The 18427-nt window shown below is 31.5% G+C and overlaps 2 protein-coding genes across 2 annotated transcripts; one reads left to right on the forward strand and one right to left on the reverse strand.

Moving 5' to 3' along the window:
• The first annotated feature begins 394 nt into the window (after positions 1-394).
• Positions 395-8120, forward strand: LOC149076123 (phosphatidylglycerophosphatase and protein-tyrosine phosphatase 1-like). Its single transcript, XM_089243655.1, has 4 exons — positions 395-836; positions 2174-2254; positions 4564-4755; positions 4872-8120. Exons 1-4 carry the CDS (start codon positions 633-635, stop codon positions 5001-5003), a joined length of 609 nt encoding a protein of 202 aa, XP_089099781.1. The 5' UTR covers positions 395-632; the 3' UTR covers positions 5004-8120.
• A 6746-nt stretch (positions 8121-14866) lies between these two features.
• On the reverse strand, positions 14867-18389 carry SdhD (succinate dehydrogenase, subunit D). The gene is made up of 4 exons (XM_089243656.1): positions 18227-18389; positions 16575-16712; positions 16214-16352; positions 14867-15184 (listed from the first exon to the last, which is right to left on the reverse strand). Exons 1-4 carry the CDS (start codon positions 18258-18260, stop codon positions 15007-15009), a joined length of 489 nt encoding a protein of 162 aa, XP_089099782.1. The 5' UTR covers positions 18261-18389; the 3' UTR covers positions 14867-15006.
• Positions 18390-18427: the final 38 nt, after the last annotated feature.

Raw genomic sequence — 18427 nt, forward strand, 5'->3', positions numbered from 1 at the left:
CTCATTGGTTCTGAAATTACCTTTTCATTAAATTTTAAACTTAGTTAAAATTTAAGTGAATTTTCATTAATTCTAGAAATTATATTGTCATTAATTCTGAAACTATTTTTGCATTAAATATGAATTCTAATTAATTCTGAAATTATCATTTCATTAAATATGAATTTTGATTGCCTAAAACACTTCCTAGCTTCCCTCCCCCCCGCCCTGTATATCCGCCCTTACATGGTTTCCTAAGCATCACGGCTCCACACAAAAAATTTGAAATATTTAGCTCAACAACACGGGACGTATGGTCATCCGATATGAATATGCGGGGTCTGACGTCATGAGGAGAATGAAGTTCTTGTTTTGTTTCTTATTTCGCAAAGGGGAAGAAGAGAAAAACTGTCACGTACTTTCCTATCAATTTGACAGAGGAAAACATCTTGTCTAACCGGTAGCCAGCTGAGGGTCAATTTAAATATGTAAGAAGAGATGATGATGTTGTGGTGGCTAAATTTATCGACGTAATGAACCTTGCAGTTACACGTGTTTAGGGTAGGATAAGAGAAATATAGAAAAAACAACTCCAACTTCGCGGGGAGGATCCTCCGTACGATTATAGTTATGAATTAAAGATGTGATGTCCGATGAGCAGTGGAAAAGACAACATCCATCTCAGTGGTAGTAAAGTTTTCAAAGACTTATCTAGAAGGATGATCGCCAGGGCGTCTTTCTACCCGACTCTTCTCTACAACATAATGATGGAGAAAGTGTCGGGGAGGCAATGGTACAACAGGATAGACGAGACCGTCATCTTGGGCGCTTTGCCTTTCCGCAGCATCACCGAACAGGTAAAATTCCGTATTTTCTAAAGCAAATCGACTGTTATTGTTTTGTAACATTTCTCAGGTATCAATTGAAGGGGGGGGGGAACCCTCTCATTATAGAGCAGGGCCCCTAGGCTGGGATCTTTGGTGGGTCCCTTACCAGATTGGTGTCACTTGGCACATAATAGTCGGGCCTCCTGTATAGGATTTTTCAGGAGCCTGTAGCAAGTGAATTATTAGTGTGAAAAACAAAATAGTAATAAAATTTATTCTGGGTTCTTCCTTCACATGAACTGTACAAGGGTGATGCTGCAGAGAGAGAAGAATGATTTTTTTTTTTTTCACACTAAATTGAATCCCGAAAGTGGTAAATGTTGTAAGTGCCAAAACTAGTCATTTTAACATTACTGATTTACCAGTCAGTAAACTGGTAGGAATCGGTAAGAATCAAGAACTTCCGTAATTGAACCGATTCAGCAAAGTCGGATATGGAACTGTGACCAGGGACCTTAGTCATCTCCTAAGGATGCGCAAAAGAATGTAGAGGAGCATGATTCTCCAGTCAAGCAACGATCTGTTCGAAAATTCGACATCTATGATCAAGTATATGCTAGGAACTATTCCAGTGTTCTGAAATGCATTCCACTAAACGTGTCTGGTCCGTACCAATTTACTACTGAATCTGGAGAGGTGATTAGATATGACGTGGATCAATTATTCAAGTGTGATTTGCCACCGAATCTGCCAATAGTACAACCTGATGAGGACCTCATACCAGTTCAACCACCATCCCGTCAATGTGACTGGTTGGAGCAGTCCAAGCTTGCGGATATGCCAGTCACTTGTCCAGAAGAACCATCGATTCTTGAAACAGTGATATAACTTAAACAACATCAGTAAAAACTGGTATTTCATTGTTATAACCAATTCTTGCGATCTCAGGAAGGCCCCTGTGAATTTGACTTCTTAAGTGAATTAATAAGCCATAGAAAAAAACCAAAGACCAGCATCCACAAGGCGTACCTCATTGCAGGGGAAATATATAAAGTAGGAAAAACCTCTGGACCACAAAGGGTTATGTTAAATATCATGTACATGCTAGATGTCTGCCCCCTTCCAGTAAGTTCTTACTGGAACCTCGTTTCAAAATATCAGTTTTTATACCTACGGATTTAATTACAAAAAATATAACTGCACAGAGAAGTAATAGAACTGCAACAAACTTTCAAATTTTATTTGTGCAAGGTTTGAAAACCTTGCAAATGGTCTGTCAGTTTGAGGAAAAATGAATTTATATATATATGTCTGAATTAAATGAATGGTGTTTATAATAATAATTTAAGATTTATTTTTCTTGATAGCTGTTAGACAAAGAAAATGTCAGAGGTGTCATCTCTATGAATGAAGACTTTGAATTGAAATGGTGGGTCCCATCAGCAGAGGTGAGTTTTGTAATAATTTTTTTTATTCATCGAAATATTCAAGTATTTTTTTTTTTTTTTTTTAATATCCATTATTGCTATGATAAAGTTGTAAAATATATAACACTTTATTATAGTTGACTTGTTGTTGAAGAAGATATTTTTTAACATGTTTCTGGATCACATCCTGATGGTGGGATGCAAACAATGTAAAAATAGGGATTATCTTAATACAAATAGGAACAACAACTTAAGTATACCCAAAATGTAATGAAAAACAACAGTTAGATGCATTTTGGAACTATGTGAAGTTCCTTCTTCAGTAGCATAGAAAAAGAGAAAACACGGACAAAAAAATATAATCTTGTGTACAAAGTTGCTTGTGGTTTTGTTTGTTGAGGTTACATTTTTTTGTCAACTCGTGTATGCTACAGAAAGAATTTCACATCGTTTGAAAACCTGTCAAGCTGTTGTTTCATCACATTTTTGGGTATACTTACGTTGTTGTTATGTCTTTTATTTCACCCAAAAGATAATCTCTTTCTAATGGTTATCTTACCTAACTTTGATTATGTTTGTTTACATTGCTTAAGATGGTACCATTCATTAAAAGATTACTAACATTTTTGTCAGTTTTTAGATTCTAATTAGTTTCTAAGCGGTAGTGTTGAAAAATAAATTGTGAAGTTTTTTATTTTTGCTATTTTTTTCATTCTTATTATGATTAAAACCTATCGTAATTTTTCGTTTATTTTAGTATATAATTTTTAAAACAATGGTAAAGGATACATTTCTAAGTAAGAAAATAAAATTTTGTGAAAAGACCCAAGGTTTTCTAAGTTTTAACAATTTTACAAAATCATTAATTTTGCAGTGTTTGTTTTACCTGCTCCCATATTATGTCTGTGCAACAGGATGCCCACTTATACAATGTGTTAAACTAAAAATCATTAAATAAAAGATAATTTTGTATAATACAGTGCTGTTCAAGTGATAGAGCCCAAGTTACATAGGAAAGAAATCTGTGAAAAAATTGTAAGAAAATGTTGTTACATGGGTTTACTCTACCCATGTTATTCCATGGAAGTTGTTTTCCTAAAATGTTTCATGCATGTGTTTCAATAGGTATACACATTCATGTTTCAGGAAAAACTTAGATAGCAAAATAAGGTATCCAATCAGCTGATTAAAAAAAAGACGGTGGGTTTGTTCATTCATGCTCCCAGCTTGAGGGGTGATATGCAGTTAAAATATTGAAATACATAGATAAGGTATGGAAATATTTTTTTTTTGCAATCTGATTGACCAATGATTATACGGAAACAATATCACATCATTATTTGAATAAAGCCATCTGTCACTTCAAGAAAACCAGCATTTTTCAGATGAAGAATCTTTTTTGTATAAATTATTTGTTTGTATTATTCAAGTGGGATGTATGCCTTAAAGTTACAACATTAATGAGTCAGTAGAGAATGTGAACAAAGGGGGAAAAAGTTCTGTTGACGTAAAATTACTGATGCTTTCATTATTGTTTTTTTCAAAATAAGAATTTTAACACATTTAAAATTTTTATCTAAAACTTTAATGTAAATGATAAGAAATGGAAAATTTTTTAGTATAGAGTATCCAAATCTTATTTTTAGCACTGGAGCATTATTCGTATTCTGCTTACTCTTTTTCTTTATTTGGTGGTTGTTTTAATCAGCTGCTGGTATTCCTGCTGATTTATGAATAAACATTCTGAAAATATTTTTTGAAGGTCATCTAAATTTGTTGAAGGCTTTCAAAATGTTCTTCTTTCTTGCATAAATAATCATATGCAAGATCTTAGGTTGTGAAAATGTTACCAAAATATATTTATATATACAGTCAAACTCTGATTTAACAAATCAAGGTCAAGATGAACATAGCTATACATGCAAGAAACTAGAAAAAATTAATTAAATCGGGATATGACTGTAGGCCTGTATATGTTTTGTTTTTGGTATGATGGCTTATCGAAAAATGTAATTTTTTTTTTTTTTTACCCTTTGATGATTAAATAAAAAGCCTATATGAACACATAGACTTCTGGTATTTTTTAATTGCATATAATACACTCGTTATGTGAGTGTGACGAAGAGTGTTTGGTCGAACTTATTAGCAGTCTATCCATAAGATTCAAACCAGAAACATTAAACAAAAGTACAAATGACTGAATTCAAGTGCCATAATTTGTTGGTTTTACATAATTCTCTTTCTTTCCTACCACCATGATTAGGCCTATCATATTCAATGGTTTCTGTTGACATTTTAATGTGAATTTGTCGTCTCTAATTTTATAATAGGAGTGGAGTAAAAAGGGAGTTACCTTTCTGCAGTTGAGCACACAGGACATTTTTCATGCTCCTAGTCAAGAAAAGCTTGAACAAGGAGTGGATTTTATCACAAACTTTGTGGGAACAGGCTTCAGTGTTTATGTCCATTGCAAAGCTGGCAGAACGCGTAGTGCTACTTTGGTTGGTTGCTATTTAATGAAGGTACTTTTTATATTACCCTTTTCCTCTTTTTTTACAGTGTACATAAAATGAAATTTAAACAGTTTTTGGAATCTTATTTAACGAACATTCATGTTTATATTTTCTTATTTAAATAGAGGCATGGTTGGACACCCGCTCAAGCTGTGGACTTGATGCGTATGCAACGTCCTCATATTCTTCTGGGTAGAAAGCAGTGGGACGCTTTGAGCATTTTCTATGCGACAAATGTTTTGTCAAGACCAGTTTGAAGCAAGATAATGTTTCCTGGATTTGAAGAAAGAAAAAAAAAAATTCACACACACACAAAATATTCAAGATTTCTGTATCATGAGAGCTAAAGAAAGAAATGAAACTATATCATGGAAATCACTATTTATATATTTTCAAATTGAAAACACAAATCATGAATAATTTCAAATCGACGCTTCGGTGCTGTATCATGTTTTTATTCCTTCATAAATATTAATAATAAGGGCTTAAATGTCTTCCACTTCATGAAAATGTCAAGAGCACTAAAAATATTTTGTTGCTGTTTTTATTATAGACAATCACAAATTATTTCTGTGATTATTTTTGTGGCTTAATTATTGCCCATTTGTGTGTTTTTTTAGCATACTAAATGGGGTATTATAATTTTTTTTTGTACCTTTACAGCTTGATATACAAGGAAGCAGTTTTTTTTTAATAAATTGATTCTCAGACGTATTTGTAAATGAGGTGCTTGAAAAATGCATATGTATACACATATATATTTTTGTATGCATGTGTAACGTATCAGAAACTAATACTGACTGCATCAATATTCTTTAATTTGAGATAAGTTTTCTTCGTTGGATGCCATAGAATTTTATGTATTTTTGATGTATGTATAAGTTATTATGAGGGAAATTTTTTTCCGTAGGGTGAACAAAAGAAACCTTTTAATACCACACATAAAAGAACTTTGATTGCTCACCTCAATATTAAGCTGGAATGGAAAATAAGTTGTTTTAATGATTATATATATATATTACTGCCTTAGATGTCACGCTTTACAAGAAATATTGATCACAAGGTTTTGAATTTCATTTACAAAGATATATGTAAATTTCATGGTGTTAATATTCATTTTGTATAATATCAAAACAGATTTCTTTTGAGAATTATCGAAAGTGTCACTTGAACAAAAGTTGGGCAATCAAGGTCTCTTAAATCTTGAAAAAGATACAAATATTGACTGAAGTTGTAGATTATTTACGTTACCATTACACGCAACAATATATTTTATCCATTGCTTCTTGAAGTTTCAACTGTGCAATAATTCTTATTTTGAGGTAAATTTTGATTTTCAAATAAACTTGTTAGGTGGTAACTATCATTTTAAGATTGAAAACGATAATCAAGCTGAACATATGCATATCCAATCATCAATCAAAAATATAAATAAGTCAAATTGAATTATGAATAATTTCTCTTATTTTTGATTAAAGTTTTATTACATTTCTCAAATTGGGAAATTTTTATTTATATTTTAAGTGAGCTAATTTTTTTTCCTTTTCACCTAATTTCAAAAAGTTAAATCTTTTTAAAAAAAATATTCTGACTGGAATTCAATTTTCTTTAAAACAATTTTGTTAAATATAACAAAATTGTTTTAATGATACAACATGGTATGATATGGTAGAAAATTGTATATATATAACTTTTTAATTTTTTTTATACATAATTGTCAGTTTTTTAATTTAAAGTTTAAAACCCATATATGTTTGTGTTTGTGGATATATTAAATTTATTTATTTTGTTGCGATATTGAAAATATATTTATATGTATCAGGTTTTCCTTGTACAAACTTCTATATCGAAATAATTTTTTCTTGAATATTTCTATTGATCTTTCAAGAAACAAATTTTGCTATTCCCATTTTTAGGTTTTGGGAAAGAAAATGAATATATTAACCATATAATGAAAACATATTTATATATCATTAGAACTATGAGATCAAGGAAATTAATAATTTATATTCATTTTTTTTGTTAAGTTCAAATTCTGAGTTTAGAAGTAAATACACTTGATATTTAGTTCTATTAATTAATAAGTACAGTAAACGCTTGTTATAATGACCCCAATTGTTCTATGAAACAGATGTTATAAATTTTTTTGAAAAAAAAATTTAAGAAAATTCAAATGCAGACACATTAAAAAATACTATTCATCTTGCTATAATGTTGGAATAAAAATGTATCTGGTCAGAAAATAAAATTTGAATGCAAAACACGCATCGGGAAAATAATCAAAGAGAGTGTAAAATTTAAGGTTTGAGGATATATATTGCGTTGCACTTGGCAGTCATGAATGAACGTGATCAAGAGGGTCTGATTTCTGCATAAAAACAGTTCTCTTTCCACACAATTTTCTTTTCTGCTGCTGGATTCTGAGAAGTGGGGGTGGAACAGTTAGTCAGACATCCTGTTGTGTCTCTTGTGATTATAAAACACAGAGCTCCCCAATGTCCAGGTGAAACATTTAAGGTTGGATTTATTCAATTTAAAATGAAATATATACTTGAGCAACAAAAGCAGAGCTGAGTTTGGACGTTTTGATCTCTTCAGGCTGTTATATTGGATGAAAAATAACATGGCATGAATAGAAAAACATTTGGGATTTAATGGTACTAATTGTTATAATCAATGGTTACTATAGTTTAGTTATGAGTGCTGACTGTACGATATAAATTATTTTAATAAGTTGTAATATACGAGATATTCTAAAATAAGGTAGTTAATTTCATAAATATGTATTTTATTTTGAATAAAGTGCAATGCCAAATGAAGAGAAAAAAGTTTTTACCCTTCCAGTTGATATGTTTAAAAATGAATATACGTATTCTGAATATATAAACATGAAAATTCAAGCATTTAATTATCTTTATTTCAAAATATGGAAGGTAGATGACAACGGAAATACGTTAAGGACATGCATATAACATACACTCACACAACACTTTTCAACTCATTAGAAATTGTGCAGAGAAATGTGTACGAGGTGAATGCATGGTTAAGTAATAGAGTCTGAATATACCTGTAACTTTCATTTAAAATTTTTTTGTCCCATTCTGATTTTCCATTGACATAATTTGTTTTGTTACTCCAGATATTGGATTGTTTTGGTTTCATATGTGAAGGAAAATGGAGTTAAAAACTCGTGTATTTTTTGTTATATTTGTAAGATTAGCAGCAAGGTTTGAAAGTAAACCTATATAGATTCTCAGTTCAAACACATTTTAATGTATTTTATTTACAAGCATCTACTTTATATTTGAATGGAAAATAATATTTGGTTTGTCAGATTTTTGGCATAAGTGTTGGAGTAAATAAAACTATATTTTAAAAAAGAGAATTTTAAATGTATTTCTATAATAAGGTTGTTTTGAAAAATGCACGTTTGAAAGCATGCTATAAGTTCTTGTTTTGTTTAAAATCTAATTAAAACTAATATATTGAATATTATCTAACTAGTTTCGAGTATCAGTTCATTGTATCTGGAATCAAAACTGATCATGTAGCAAATACTTTCAAAAAAATATTTTTTGTGACATAAAGCAGGACCCCAATTATTGAGCTAATGTGGATTGAACCTAGCCTAACTTCAATAGCCAAAAACTGAAAATATCTACGGAGTTCATCAGATTTTTTGTTAAAAGGGGCCATATACATACTGCATTCATGTGAGCTCAGAAATATTTTCTACACTGAGGGTGCTTGTTCCGAAAAATGAGATCACATTTTTATAATTGTAATGAAATTTCGAACTTTAAATTCTAAACATCTCTTTAATATAAGAATCTTGTTTTTTTTTTGTAATTTTATAAGAATATGTTTAATTGAGAGACTTAATTATACTTTTAACTTACTGAAATTTCAGAAGCAGGCCTGGTATTTTCATGATGACATTTTCATAGAAAGTAATTCAGTAGCCTTTATTGTATAGTGATTGTCTGAAAACTCAAAACCATAAAAAAATTTAGTTTTGCTTGACAGTTTTCTCCTTGCTGTGTTTTACCTTTTTCTTAATTCTATTCAGATGAACATTAAAAATTTACACATTACATTATGTATATATATTTTATTATCCAGTATCTTGAAGTACAAATTTTCATTCATCAAGTTAGTCATTGGTTAGTTTCATCACCTAACTTCATCACTAAATGTACCTCATCATTATTATCGGGAAACAAGATTTCATACATTTCTGTTATGTTCGATTTTGTTTGAGGGTTATCTTGTTGCTACTGTTACTTTCAAGCCAAACTGGCCTAGTATGACATTTTATAATCATTGCGTATCAAGTAAAAAATAGTATATTAGTTGTATTTTGTCCCTTAGGAATGATATTTTCATACTTAGCAGATTAGTTCCACCATTGTGATACAAATCTGCATTAATACAGTGAGCTTAAAAGTATATACGAGTGAGCTTAACAGATAGATCATGAACTTATACATATCTAGTAAATTTTTATCCAATTTCATTGTCACAATGTTAATATATAAAACAGCAGATCTACTATCAATTTTTCATTTATATATATAAGAAATCTTATTCTTAATTACATATATTTCAAATACATAAAAGGTTTAGATGTTTCACAATTATAAAAACGTATATAGCTATTTAAACATGAAATGAGGAATAAATTACAACTGAACTATTCAGATTATTCTAGAGGTCTTATTATATCTAAGGCCAGGATTACACTATAAAATTTTGATAAAGTATATATTACAAAATGAAAAAAAACAACCAATAAAATAAGCCTGTTGGCTACAGGCTTACATTCGAGTACATTCATTGTTACATGATCTACATTCAAGCTAATTCAACCAATACGCTTATTGGTTGCATTTTTCAAGTTTTGTAAAAGATCTATCAAACTTTTATAGTGTAATCCCGGCCTAAGAGACTTCTGGCGAATGTGTCATGAAATATAGTCAAGCTCACTATTCACAAAAAATAGGTAATCAATATTTTCAATTTTTATTTCAATGATTTTCCTAAATCAGAACCATGTAAAAAAAATTGCTTACACAGTATTACTACTATTCAATACATAAATATCAGATATTATGAAGTTTTGAAAAAGAATCGAAAATATTATACCTAATTTGAGTGAAAAAATATAGCTTCTTAAGATAGAAAATTTCTAATAGAATTTTTGAGGTGAAGCAGAAACAGTGCATAGTCTTTCTTGTCGTAGTCATGTTAATTTTGGATAGTAATCTGATATCATTACAGCAAATATACAATTATAGCAAACAATTTTATTATAGTTTAGAGACAGCTTTCAGACACACTTATGTTTATAAAATGAGACACCTCTTATCTATTGAGAGTGCAACAGACATGTTACAAAAGTCTAATTAGGACAATGTTTTAAAAGACTGCACTCTTTCCGGACTACTAAGAAAAAATTTTGATGGTGAAAAAATATGGTAGATGTGTTTAACATATTATACGAAACATTACAATTGTGTAACGTAACTCTAGCAATTAGATGTATGACAAACGAAGATGCTTGGTTGACTCATTCCAAGAATGAAATTGATAATTTCCACCAGTACTTGCCCATGACTTATATCATGGTCTAGGTTCTATCCCTATGATGGTATCGATCATTAATCCACTCCTATGGGTTTTTATTAAAAGGAATTTCCTTGCATCACCCAAACATTAGTGACGCACAGCATAAGTTGTCCCCAAATAATGTCTCATTCATGATCTTTCAATCTATATTCATGTGCATATTTAAAGCTTTGTCTACAGAGAAATTTTGTATGCCCATGATGGAAATCGGAGTGACGTTCCTTCATTAGCAATCCCATGAACTGTCAATAATTTGAGCTGAGAAATCTCTTTAAAATATTCAGTTAAATCTGCCACTATAATTAGTAGCATACTCATGAACAGTATATATCTAGTAAATGACATCTGGATACCTTAGCATTTGAGGGAATAAATTTACAATCACTGAAACCTTAGATAAGGATCTTATACGTGTGTGCTCTACAATAATTTGCACTGGAAGTAATGTTAAGTAATTGAAGTGTACAAATGTTCATCTAGAGACAAAAAAAATCAACTTGTGCTTAGATGTTAAATGTTTTTTATAACCTGATTTGCCTTGATTCTCTGTGATGTTATTTGCTAATTGTGGGAACAAATTTCTTTTCATGTTGGCTGCACAGCTTCTTTGAATATTGATGTGATCAGTGTACTTATCATTATTGGTCTCAGTGATGAAATTTATTAATTTGTAGTAATTAAGGAAGTCCCTCATTTTTGAATTTTAATTTTGAAGTGTAAGTGCAAATCATTTTCTTTGTTAAAATATTTATTGTTGTAAAAACTGTATTCGCAGTAAATTTAGTTTATGAAATGAGTCAGTCTTTTTTTTTTTTTTTGGTTTCAAATAACCTCATTTGATATATAAATATTCATGTGAGCTCCCACTGTTATACAAGTCATCTAATTTCAAAATCTGATAGATCATTTTTGACAAATTTCTCGAGAAAAAAAAAAATTGAATTATTTGTAGAAATTTTTTTTACAAATTGGTATTGGATAGACATAGATCTTTTCGCATAAATATTGACGAAATTTTAGTTTTGCATAAATATTGCTTTCAGAGAATTTTTTTCTTTTGGATCTATTAGGTTTTGCAATTTGCAACCAAACTATGGGAATTAGCCACTGTGGTGGTCGAGTGGTCATAGTGACAGACTCGCGTCGCGAGGTCCCGGGTTCGAACTCCACCGTCACCACAGTGGTGGTCAGCTGAAGTTTTCTGTGGTTTCCAACTTCAAGGCGCGAATGCAAGCCAATCTCCCCTTTAAAAAAAGTCTCGCAACAGACTAACAAACAGTACAAATGATAATTCAATCATAGCACATCACTCACTTCACTTCTGAAATATAGATGGCAGCACTGAAAAATCAAACAATACTACACACACACAGTTACACTTCCAGCACAACTCACTAGGTAGAAAATCGCTCATAGATGGTGATAGACCTGAGTTGTGCTCGGTTGGAAAAAAAAAACTATGGGAATCTATGCTTACAGGCATCTTGATCTACCTGCTTTTGAAACTGATTTCTTTACTGATCTGGTTTTGCAACCAACCGCTACTTTCAGAAAGCAAAATGAATAGCATCTAGAAGATGCTAGATTTAAAATGTAACTTTCCCCTATGCTTTATTTTCCTACAGATCTGATATGTAGGATTAAAAATAAACGACATGATCTGAAAATTAAAAAGGATCTATTTTCCATGTATGGATCTATCCATCCCCCTGAAGAGTGATGAATAATATGCATAGAATATAGGATCCTATTTGTTGCCTTGAGAGGAGAGGCAATGAGAAAAAAAATTCAGATGAAATCTAGTGATTGAACAAAAAGTTTCATAAACTAATTTATAGTATGTGAAAGATTGTATTAATTTGACATGGAAACATTTTCATTACACAATAGAAAAAAATCTTTGAAAAATTATTTTAATTTGCCTGATTAAAAAAAAAGTAGGTCTATACAACCAGGAAAATTTAATAACATTCAGGGTTATAACAGGAAGGAGAAAGTGTTTGCATTTAAGCCAAAACATAAATAGAGCCAGAGTTGTAAAAAACCCGGGAGGGTTATTTCTAAAAAACCCATTTTTTGGGGAAAAAAACTAAATTTTTTGGGCAAAATGGGAAAAACTGAATTTAATTTTCCCCCCACAACTTCAAAATATCTAATTTAAACATGCACATACATCCTTTACGTGTACATCTTATATTGTCTAAATATGAATTTTTGGTGCATGTTAAACTATGTATTTGATTAATAAAACTGACCATACAATAAGGGAATAATTGTTCACACACAAACACACCCACTTCTGCATAATTGCATTTGAAGCTTGAGTTGTATGCAGAACTGTAGCAAGAAGATTGTTTGAGGTAAAATAAATGAATTTGGATAATGAAAATTCTGAGAAATCAGGATGGTGCTTGAATTTTTTTTTCTCATAATTTTTCAAACCCTGTAGAAAATATATCTAAAATTGTCCTGATCCGTCAAAAATAAAACCTTTAGCTATGTAACCAGAACCATAGTTTTTTTTATTTTAAATCGAACCCAAACTTTCAGGAGCTAAAGTCAAGTGCTTCTTTTTACCTTGAATTTCTTACTGTTGAAGAATATCTCTGCTTTATTAAAAAATTAAGAAATATTTCAAAAGCAGTAATAATAAAAAATCATCTGGTTAAAATGAGATAGCAGTCATTTTGAGGATTCATTATTCTGGAGGAATTTTCCACTTGTCCAAATTGGCCATTTTTGGGAACTTAAAACTACAGAATAACTTGAATTATCATTAAATACAAATGCCAATAACATTATTGTATATTAATATCACTTTATACAAAACAACCTGTCATGTATAGTAACAGACTTACAGAATGCCTTCATCTGGCTGACAATTTTAACAGCCCAATTTCCGGGGTTGGACTTATATTATGAGCATCTTGAAAAATCAAGCTCAGGCTCATTTTCTGGTTAGGTCTTATTTTCGAAGAAAAACGACTTTTTGTCATGTTCCACTTGAAGGTGTTAGTCACCAATGTTTAATTCAAGGATCCCACAGTCATTTTCTTTCTGTTATGAGACATTATTTTTGTCTTTTAATGTTTCAGTTATGAAAGTCCCTATGTGCCTGTATAAAATTTATAAAAAAGTAATGCAAACATGTAAATATTTTTTGAATAAAAATTCAGTATATATATATTGGTTAACTTCTTCATAGAGGCTTCAATTTATTTATAAAAGGATTTGTGTGTGTGAAAAATTATTGTGTATTACAAATAAGCAATTTCTTTGGATATGTTTATTACATATAACATATCAGGTATATTACATATCTAAGTTCATTATGACATTTTCTGTTTGCAGTTTCTTGTAACATTTTAATATGTTAATCTCGCATCTAATTACTTAAAAAAAGGCTTACTACTTACATAAAAAAATCAGAAAGTAAAGACTAAAAAAATTAGTCAGAAGAATTATAAAAAGTGTCTGTGATTCCAAGAAATTATTTATCACATTTTTGTTCGCAAAAAAAAAAAAAATCTTTTAAAAATACTTCTAAATATATATATTCTAAACATTGCACTATGCAGCAATTTTTGGAACACATAAACTAACCTTAAAATAAAATTTTAACCTGAAAGCAACACATTTTCTTCAAAAACAGTTTTTCCCAAAAAACACTGGTTTTTTAGGCTAAAAACCAGCCCGGAGGGAGGAGAATGGATAGAATAGAATCTACCCGAAGAGAAAAATTTGACAACCCTTAATAGAGCAGGGTTGAAGCTACAGTGGCATTTATAGCAAAATGCGAAAGAAAATCTTACAGTGCGAAAGAAGTAGTAGCCACTTTCGCAAAAATGTGCACAAGAGGTATGAAACGAGTAGACATCCATCCATCAATTATTAACATTTTAGCTTTTTGCTAAAACTTTTCTTATTTTCAATTTTTTGTTAAAGGAATTTTTTATCTAGCTTAAACCCTGAAAAATAGAGGTTATAAATTTTTTTTTTCTCATCAACTTAAGTTATCACATGCAAAAGCAATTAATGTGATGCCAGAACATTATTTATTTCAATGTCTTCCAACTTAGCTAGCCTAACTTCTTAGCTTGTAAACAGTTTTGAAGTAAATTAGTCTTTTTTTTGTATGTTTCTTGCATGATCATTTCAAAATATGATGCATAATACTTTTGAGATAGAAAAAATTTCAAATCATTGTTATTTGTGTGGGTTACAAGTTATTTGCTTTCGAGGGAGTTAGTTCAGTTTTCAGTTAATTGTGAAAAATTTGAAGTTAGAGGTTCTTGCTTATGAATAAAATATAATTGCAAAAACTTATAGATACTAGTCTTTATTACATAAAAGAAAACAATGAATTGTTTAAGAAAGGAAGTTGTAATTAAGAAAGAAATGTTATGAACTGTGTGAACTAATAACAAAAATATATGAACTAACTCTTCCTCAAGTATAGGCCTATATATAATGAAAACAAGATGCTAATGAGTGTGGAACATAACTGTTTTTTATTGACTATGTAAAAAAGAAATTGAAATCTAATCACCATAAAACTATAAATTCATAGCTCTGGACTATAAATCAACACCTTTTTGTGCACTGTGAATTATTTTCACAAAATTGGGTTACTCACAACTTCCAAAGCATTCGAATTGCTTGCATAAGCCCTACATCACTGTAGTTGAAATAAAACAAGCCACCTAATGTTAAAATTGAAAGAAAATACACGCCGGCTAATGCAACTTTTGCCAGTGCAGGACCAACCACTGATGGACGAATGTAATCAACAACTATGGCTTCAATACCCCTGGAGAATAAAAATTTAAAATCATGTTTCAGTAAATAATAAATTATTTAAGGAATAAAAAAAATATGATTGAACAAGCTTACATTTCTAAGATTTTTTACTGACATATTATGTAGAAACTGAATTTTTATTTTGCTTTACCATTTGTAGTCATGTGGAATTATACATCTGCAGAAAAAATATCTACAGGATATTTGTTTATCATCATCTAATGAAAATAAGACAAAACAGACACCTTGTAGACAGATTGAAATAATTTGCAATGAATATGATTGCAGCTATGTGGTTGTGTGGGCATTGTGCTGGACTCATCGTGAGGATCCAGGTTTGAACCTCGTTGGCAGCACAGTATAGCCAGCTGAATTTGGTTTTCTGTGGTTTTCCAAATTTGAGGTGCAAGTGCGAGCTCTCTCTCTCTCTCTGGTCTCCCATTTAAAAAAGTCTCTGTGCAGAGAATAGGCAGTCCTACAACACGATACTGACATAACATGCATATTCAAGCATTTACCATCTTTACTTCAAAATGCAGCACTATCAAGTACACGAAACAAGCAAAAAAGTTGACAACATACATATGATAAGACTACGCATATACATACACTCACACAAAATGTTCCGACATGCACTGATTCGTTGTAAATTCTGCAGAGAGATGTGTATGAGGTGCATGTTTGGTTTAATAGTAATGAATATGACTGAATGAATTATCTAACAATCCCTACCTGCATTGCACACACACACACGTAATGTCCCGATTCTATTATATAAATCCAGAGTCAAATGTTAAACACATTATGTTTGATGATTTTCCGGTTTGTATTAAATTAAGTGATAAATAGATTGGTGTCATATTAAAATAAAAACCATCTGGTGTGTGATAGACAATTTCCCCTCTGAGAGCTTGGTAGCAAACATGTTAAAATATAAGTATAAGTTTAGACGTTATCTGAAAAAAATGTATGAACCCAAAACTTACAATGAAAAGTACTTTTTATTTATCAAATACTTTCTTAAAAAAACATGACATACCAATGAACATGAGCAGTCAGTGCAACTGCAGCCACATAATCAAGTGCAGTGTTGGGAAAGGCAAAAGCTGCTGGCAGGATACCCAATAAGCCAGCAGAAAGAACTCGCTCAGCAGTCCAGATTGGTGTGTGGTTGTGAGCTTCAAAATAAAAAGAAATGGCAGGAATTATACATAATTAAAAAAAGTATTACTTGCATGTAAACTTTGCAAAATACTTTGACTTAACCATATCAGGTGTATTTCACAACCTAAAAACTAATACCTGATACTAATTGCATGACATTTTAAATAGGTCTAAATACTAACACGAAAAATTTTAAAATATATTGATGAGTATTATACACAGAAGTATTGTTATACCTGCATGTGCTGTCTGAGCACAACTATTCTTTCCCGTTGATACCTGTTGACTTGCTAGCAGCTGAGGAGATGGACTCGTTCGCTGTAAAATAACTGGGACCAAAGCCTTGGTGCTCCTTAAGCTCTTCTGTATTTGGGCTAAAATGACACGTACAGATATAGTTTCAGCATAAAATGTTTATAAATGATAATGAAGCAGATTCATGGTTATGTGAAGATCTCGCATTCTACTTTGTTTCTTGACCACCCATTCCTTAAATCTGTAGTCTTTCTGAAACTGCAGCCCTGGACTATAGCCCGCTAATCTATCCTGTTAATATGCTTCTGAATAGGCTGAGATCTTAGGTGGTATCAAAGATGTATTTACTGCAGGGCGGCAAATGGAACAGCTTTGGCATAAGGTCCACGCCAGGTTGGTGACTTTTTTTCCCAATAGTAGTCAACACCAACATGATAGTGATGGATTGCCATACCTGTTCTAGATCTTTTTTATCCAGGTGATGCTAGTTGCTGCTTTCTGTGTCCGAGTGGCATGGTGGTAAGATGCTCGTCTACCATCGTGAAGGTTGTCGTCAGGGTCCCGGGTTCGAACCCAAGGAAGGATATCGATAAGATATTTTCCCTAACGAACTCGAGGCGACCACCGATAGACAGCGCCTTCACTTCAACCCATCTCACTAATGGCAGTAAATTGCAATATAGCGATATGGCCAGAGTTGGTGTTTGGTGAAATAGTAGTTGCTGCTTTCTATAAAAGCCTCCTCTCTGATTTCTTCTAAATGATGATACCCCATAGCTTTTTTTTTTTCCCACAGCAGTTTGAATTCGAAAAATTGTTGATGCTATTCTTCTTCCTTCCCATCTGTGTGTGTATGGTATACCTATACAGCTAGTAGGCGGATTGGATATTATTTCATCATGTTGTACCTTTAATTACTTTTATTTGCATACCATTATCGGTTTATTGTTTAAAAGAGTGGGGGTTTTTATTTTTTTATACAGAGAATATTTAATTATACAACTGTTTTTATCAACAGAACTGAGACTTTTATACCCTGATCGGTTTATTATTTAAAAGGGAGTCCGGGTTTTATTCTTTCATACCCAGAATATGTATTATTTATACAACACGAAAGACTGCTATTTATTTAAAATAGTCTCAATACTTTATGTTGTTTCCATGCTGGTGATTTTTTATTCTGCGACCATAGCATCAGACTGCTTCTGTGGGCCGTCTGATGTGTTTGGCGCCATAAAAAAAAGTCACCAAAAATCGCCAAGAGCTGGACCTTATACCAGAGCTGTTCCCTGAATTTTTCTCAGGCCTCTCTATAAGTACATTTTGGGTTGTAAAAAATTAAATAATAGAATTTCCCCCCCCCCCCCCCCGAGAGGGCTGGCGAAAGGCAATGATCTCCAAACAATTTTAAGCAATACAATATAATTTTATTTGGAAAGCTTATGGGAACCTCATGCATGCTAAATAAAGAACCAAGATGAAAACCTCATCGATGGAAAAGCCAAACCAAATGACTATAAATATTCGCTGCCACGGATCTTAACCTTGGTAATTGAACTTTCGGAGAAATATACCCGCCAATGTGTTTGAATTTAAAATGAAAAGAGAGATGAATACTTCAAACAATACAAACCTCGGCAAATTTGACTCGACCAAATGAATGCCATTGCTTTCTATAAAACTCTTGAACAAGAAACAAGACTTTCTATCTTGCCCTGCAAAACAAACACCGGAGCAGCAGAGGATATTCCTATTCCAATAGAATTATGCAGGGCTGTCGGCTGCAATGACCATTCCCTGACTGGGAAGCAGAAGGTGAATGAAAAATTTCGAA

This window comes from Pholcus phalangioides, unplaced genomic scaffold, assembly GCF_987345545.1.
Source record: "Pholcus phalangioides strain wild (caught in Gottingen) unplaced genomic scaffold, Ppha-v1.0 ptg000015l_1, whole genome shotgun sequence".
In the NCBI taxonomy this organism is placed as follows: domain Eukaryota; kingdom Metazoa; phylum Arthropoda; class Arachnida; order Araneae; family Pholcidae; genus Pholcus; species Pholcus phalangioides.